The sequence below is a fragment of the Urocitellus parryii genome, unplaced genomic scaffold (genome assembly GCF_045843805.1).
Source record: "Urocitellus parryii isolate mUroPar1 unplaced genomic scaffold, mUroPar1.hap1 Scaffold_298, whole genome shotgun sequence".
Lineage (NCBI taxonomy): Eukaryota > Metazoa > Chordata > Mammalia > Rodentia > Sciuridae > Urocitellus > Urocitellus parryii.
The window spans coordinates 179369-185072 of NW_027552776.1; the positions used below are offsets into that span (position 1 = coordinate 179369).

Sequence of the window (5704 nt, forward strand, 5' to 3'; positions counted from 1 at the left end):
ATTCTGTTAAAATGAGAAAATGTGATTTCTTTGGGATGATGCACCATGGCACAGTATATATGCTGTTTACTTTAAATATAATATAGAGTTCTTCTTCTATTAGATTTGTATACTTGGATATGTAAGTGGCTAAAAAATACATAAAAGAAAATCAAGCCATCTTTATCTGTGAGATATTACCAAGGTTTTATGTTTCTTATTGAGTCCTCCAGCAGGGACTCTGAGGAGGATGTGACTTTTCATGACCTGGGCTATTCCAAACTATTTTTAGGTACAATAGTCCCAATGATTTTCAATAATTGTATTGCCTCAGTTATCTATATTTTTTTCAAATTAGACATGTAAACATTTGCTACCATAAAACACCATATCATAGAGCATGCATGTGTGCACATGTGCACATGCACATTCACACACACACACATACACACACAGACACAGTACATGCAGAGAATCATACAGTCATTTCCACAGCATTGCTCATAAAACCATGTTTTAAATAATCAAATGTAGAAAGAACCCAACACCCAGAAACATAAGAATATATAAACAATATGTTATTCAGACACTGGACTATTAACACTTAAAATGAAAGAAAATTCTGGCACAGGATGCCAAATAGCCGAGCCCTCAAGACACTCTACTCAGTGAAGCAAGTCAGTCACAAAACAACCAATATTATACAAAAAGAACTTAAAGGAGGTTGAAGTTGGAGTTTCCAAATTGATAGACACAGAAAACAGAATGACATTCCACCAACCCGAGGACATGGGGGCTCGGGAATGTTGTTATCTTAACCCAGAGGTGGAAAATATCTTTTCTGAAATTAAAAAGTGATCAATTTCTTTTTAAAAAAAAATTAGGTAGACTTGGACATATGTATATGTTTTATTTTATTTATTTATTTTTTATGTGGATCAAACCCAGCACCACACCAATGCCAGGCAAGTGCCTGTCTACTGAGCCAAAACCCCAGCCCAATGATAAAATTCTTAACATGCCACAATGTCATGTGGTGAGCTTAAAATATTAGAGCCAATTCCTTTCAGTGTTTTGAAGATGTGTTTTTGAAAACTCAAATCTTATTCTCAATCTCTCACCCTATGATTACACATGTTGGCAAACGTAGTTAAATGCACATGAATTTTATTAACTCATTATTGCACTGTTACAAAAATAAAGAGGGAAAAATCAAATATAATCCCTCTAGAAAATCAACAAACCTCAATGATAATTAATAAAAGAGAAAGGAAGGAACAAAGCAAATACAAAAACATACAAAGGATACTAAACCAGAAAATCATTAGGACTACAAGTGTAAGTTGTTATACGTGTCAATAATAACCTGGTGTGTGAGTGAATTCCTCAATAAAAATACAGAGACTGTCTACATGCATTGCTAATCCCAGTTGTGATTGATGTGCAAACAGTTTTTATTTCCTTACTTTCAAAAAAATTTGATGATAACTTACACATAGAAAAGTACCAAAAAATGTTCAGGTGTATAAATATGACAGACATGTAGTCCTCAAGGCCAGGGCCAGCAACAATACTTGAAGTGCATGTCCTCCAGGCCCTAATCTTCATTTTACAGAAGTGGCAGAAAATAACACACTTTTAGAACTATCATTTACATTTTTATTTTACAATTTTGTACAGAAATGATACTATGTGTGTTATATAAGTTGATTCTTTAAAGCCTCCTCAGTATCTATTTTACCTTAAATAAAGCAGGTATATGAGAGCAGATCAATGTAATATTTTTGTGTGGTGCTGGGTATGGAACCCATGGCCTTGTGCATGTGAAGCAAGCACTCTACCAACTGAGCTATGTCCGCAGCTCTGATGCAAATTTTTTAATGTATAAATATACCAGAGAACAATGGGGCTCTGTGCCTGTAATCTTCTGTGAGCCATCAAACAGATGTGCACTCATGGAAAATCTTTCTAGTGTCATTTGAGGCTTGTCATGGGAGCAGACTGAAAAATGTTGAGTAAGTGAAATAATAAAATTGTCATTTTGCCTGATCATCACATTTTGGGAAACATGAATTTTTTTTCTAATGGTGTATAGAATTTTCTTTTTAAAAAACACCCTGCCTGTCCTCCCTCATATATGGAGGCTAAAAAGGTTTAACACATGGAAGTGCAGCTTAGCAAAGGCTGGAAAGAGGCAGGAGAAGGGGCACTGGAAGGTGCAGTCAAAGGAGGGTGAGTGGTCCCTGGGCACAGCTGCAGTTCCCAGGAGTAATCTCTGAAGATCTCAGCTGAATCTAGCATAGATAGGAAAAAGGTGAACTTTAGCCAACTTGGTTTAGACACCTGGAGTATGAGTATAACCAAAACAAATCCATAAATGGACTTTTTTTTTTATTGGTTGTTCACAACATTACAAAGCTCTTGACATATCATATTTCATACATTAGATTGAAGTGGGTTATGAACTCCCAATTTTACCCCAAATGCAGATTGCAGAATCGTGTCGGTTACACATCCACAATTTTACATAACATACATGGACTTTGAAAAGATAAGACAATCAATTTTATTGTTACTGCAGATGGACATCATGTCCGTTCTTCCAACATCCAAGTGAAACTGGTAGGTTATGAAGCAAGCATCTTGATCTGGGAAGGCCTGATAAATATCATAAAAAGTTCCATCAGTCCCAAGTCTGTTCTGAGCCAATCTGAGACCTAAAAACCTTCCTGACCTCCTGCCCGGGAAGATTTGATCTGTGTGTGTTTTTGATTATTTGTCTGTTATCTAAAATAATTATGATGAAACCCCAGGATTTCCAACACTAACTGGAAGACACGGTGGCTGTTTTTCCTTAATGATAATATCTGGTTCCTTTGGTAAATGACTCTACAGGTCACACAAGATCCAAACACAGACATATCCACTCTCTTTCCTAACAGAGAACAACAGTTTCTCCCATATCCTGATGATATTACAGAGAATGGATTTAGTTGACCATGAAATGCTTGAAGGGACAGGAAAAGTTGTAGCCTCAGCACTAAGTTGATCTTCTGTAATATTTGAGCTGGGCACCGCATTGTGCAGCTGCAGTTCCAGCGACTCAGGAGGCTGAGGCAGGAGGATCTCTTGATCGCAGGAAGTTCAAGACCAGTCGCTGCAATGGAGGGAGATTGCATCTCAGAAACAAAAAAAAAGGACAATATTTGAATATTTTCTGCTACAGAGTATTAATAACTTAGAGCGAGTGAGGCAAAAAAATGCACTCCATGCCTAACCTTCTTCCTCTGGTTCAAGTAGACTTTTCAGAAATCAGGAGAACAAGCAGCCTCCTACCTTTGCAACCAGAGCCCTTGGGAGACCCACTACCACACGCCCAGAAGTGCATTTGGATCCTTCACATGCTGTTCCAGAAAGAAGGTGATGGTTTGTGTCCTCTTCAGGGGTTTAAAATTCTGCCACTGAACAGCATTCACACTGGCCTCTTAGGGTTCAATCAGCAGCCTGACTTCTTTGGTTCACGCCACATTAAAATAGGTCAAGCCATAGCCACCTGCCATCCAGCTGTATTTCTGGGCTGGAAGGATGCAGAACAGGTTGGCCTTTTAGTCTCAGGTTGTCTGTATCATTGGCTGTGACCCCTGTGTGCCACTTTCCTATGCATGTCATAGGTATAGCAAGAAAGACAGGCTCAGGACCTGTAACCTGGGATTGAGAGTTCAAATCCTGACTTTCCTCACCAATTTCCTCTGAAATCCACTGACTTAATTTATCTGGGTTTTGATTTCTTCACTGTAATGTGGTGGATCGTAATGCTACTGCATTCAGATAATCACTAAGGAAATTAAGAGTTAATACATGGTGTCTGTGTACACAGAGGTGAGCTGCTACTCTTACATTTTCAATGTCACATGATGTATAAATTGCATGGCATCCTTGGTCGGGGGCCATGCTAGTAATCTTATTTGCATCCTTCAAATCTCAGGACAACATGATGCCAAATGAGTGCTATTATTTGTTCTCATCCACATGATAACCCTAAAACAGATACGGTCTCTATTTTACACTGAGGCTGAAAGAACTAGGCCACTACTTCAAGGCTGCAAGGCCAATAAAATTTAGATGGGAACATGGATTAGATCTGTGTGTTTCCAAGACATCTGAGCCCTCTCCCGCACTCTGATTCCTGATCACCTACTTATGCTTTTTTCTCCCCACTCCTTATTGGTTTAGCATTCAGACGAAAATATAATAACATTGAAAAAGTTAAATAATGAAGTCAGAAAAAATACATGGAGAAATAATGTTATAGGTATATTGGGAAAAAACCTGGAGTTAACACGAAGGGGATTTCATTATTTTTATTGATGTTTGTTGCTCTAATAAAAAAAAATACATCAAAACACCTATTACCTCATGCACCTCAAGAGAGTTGTACTTAGGCAAGATATTTCTGTTCCTAACTAAACAAAACTATTCTTCCAAAATGCTTTTTTCCAGCAAAGCGTTCCCCGTCATGGTCTACTTATGGACAAGGGAAGGTATCTGCTTTAGGCAAGTTCAGTAACAAAACAGCCCATATATCATTTAACACTTTTTTTTGCAACTATGAATTGAACCCAGGTGCATGTGACCACTGAGCCACATTCCCAGAACTTTGTATTTTTTTTTTTTATTTGGACACAGTACCTCACTAAGATGCTCAGGGACTCACACAGTTGTTGAGGCTAGCCTTCAACTTGAGATCTTCCTGCCTCAGCCTCCTGAGCCGCTGGCATGACAGGTGTGCACCACCTCACCTGGTTTGATAAAGATCTTACAAAGAACAACAGAAGTTTCATCTCCCTCATCCTCATTTAGGTTTTTTTCCAACATCAATTTTTGGAAACTCAGGAGGAAATAACGTGGGATGAAACTGTGAGGGGTCATCTGGCCCTGTGTAAACATGTTCTCATCCTCCCCAGTGTGGATTGGAAGAACTGGATTATTTGGTTTTTGGTATAATGAGCATCACAGCACTGACAGTGGCGTAGCCGTTGCCCACCAGCATCTGGAACACAAGGCGAACCGGATCCGTCTTCTGCATTTTACTGTAAGAGGAGGAGATCACGCAGTCCACAAAGTACATGACCACAAAGGAACCCATGAGGAGCAGGATGGTCCTAGTGGCCCTCTGCTCTGGGGAGGCCTGTGCAATCCTTCTGGTGTTGTGGAGGTGCTGGCACTGCTTCTTATGCCTCCAAAGGAAAGCCACCATGTACCCACTGGAGAGGGCCATGAGCTTGAGAAGAAAGACGTCCTGGAGTATTCCTACCAGGGAAAATAAGATCCTGTAATAGTAACCTGTGGGGGAAACCCTGCAAAATTTAGTGGAAAACCAAACATCTGATGTGTCATTGGAGGGGCCTCCAATAGAGACTAAAATACGAACATTAATGAACATGTTGAACACCCAGAGAATGAGAAAGTACCACAGACTGCGTTGTGGGGATGTGTGCTTGAACTTGGCCAGAAAAGATCCTCTGGGGCTGAGGGTGGTGGCCTGCAGGACACTCAGCAGGCAGGTGGTGCTGACCGACAGGCTCCTCATCAGCCTGTACAGGTAGATGATGGCTTTACATGTGATGTCGTTCCAAATATCCTGAACCCGCAAAATGTCTATATCCAGGAACACCCTGATTATGAGCATCAGCAGATGAATCAGGGCCAGGTGAGTGATGGCCAT

General features: G+C 39.9%; 1 protein-coding gene across 1 annotated transcript; it reads right to left on the reverse strand.

Annotated features, from left to right (window-relative positions):
• Positions 1-4963: 4963 nt before the first annotated feature.
• Positions 4964-5704, reverse strand: LOC144251923 (vomeronasal type-1 receptor 90-like). The gene has a single exon (XM_077794564.1). The coding sequence runs from the start codon at positions 5702-5704 to the stop codon at positions 4964-4966; it is 741 nt and encodes a 246-aa protein (XP_077650690.1).

Bases quoted from the DNA above. Each gene is read 5' to 3' on its own strand.
- LOC144251923 (XM_077794564.1), bottom strand. From the start codon at position 5,704: ATGGCCATCACTCACCTGGCCCTGATTCATCTGCTGATGCTCATAATC.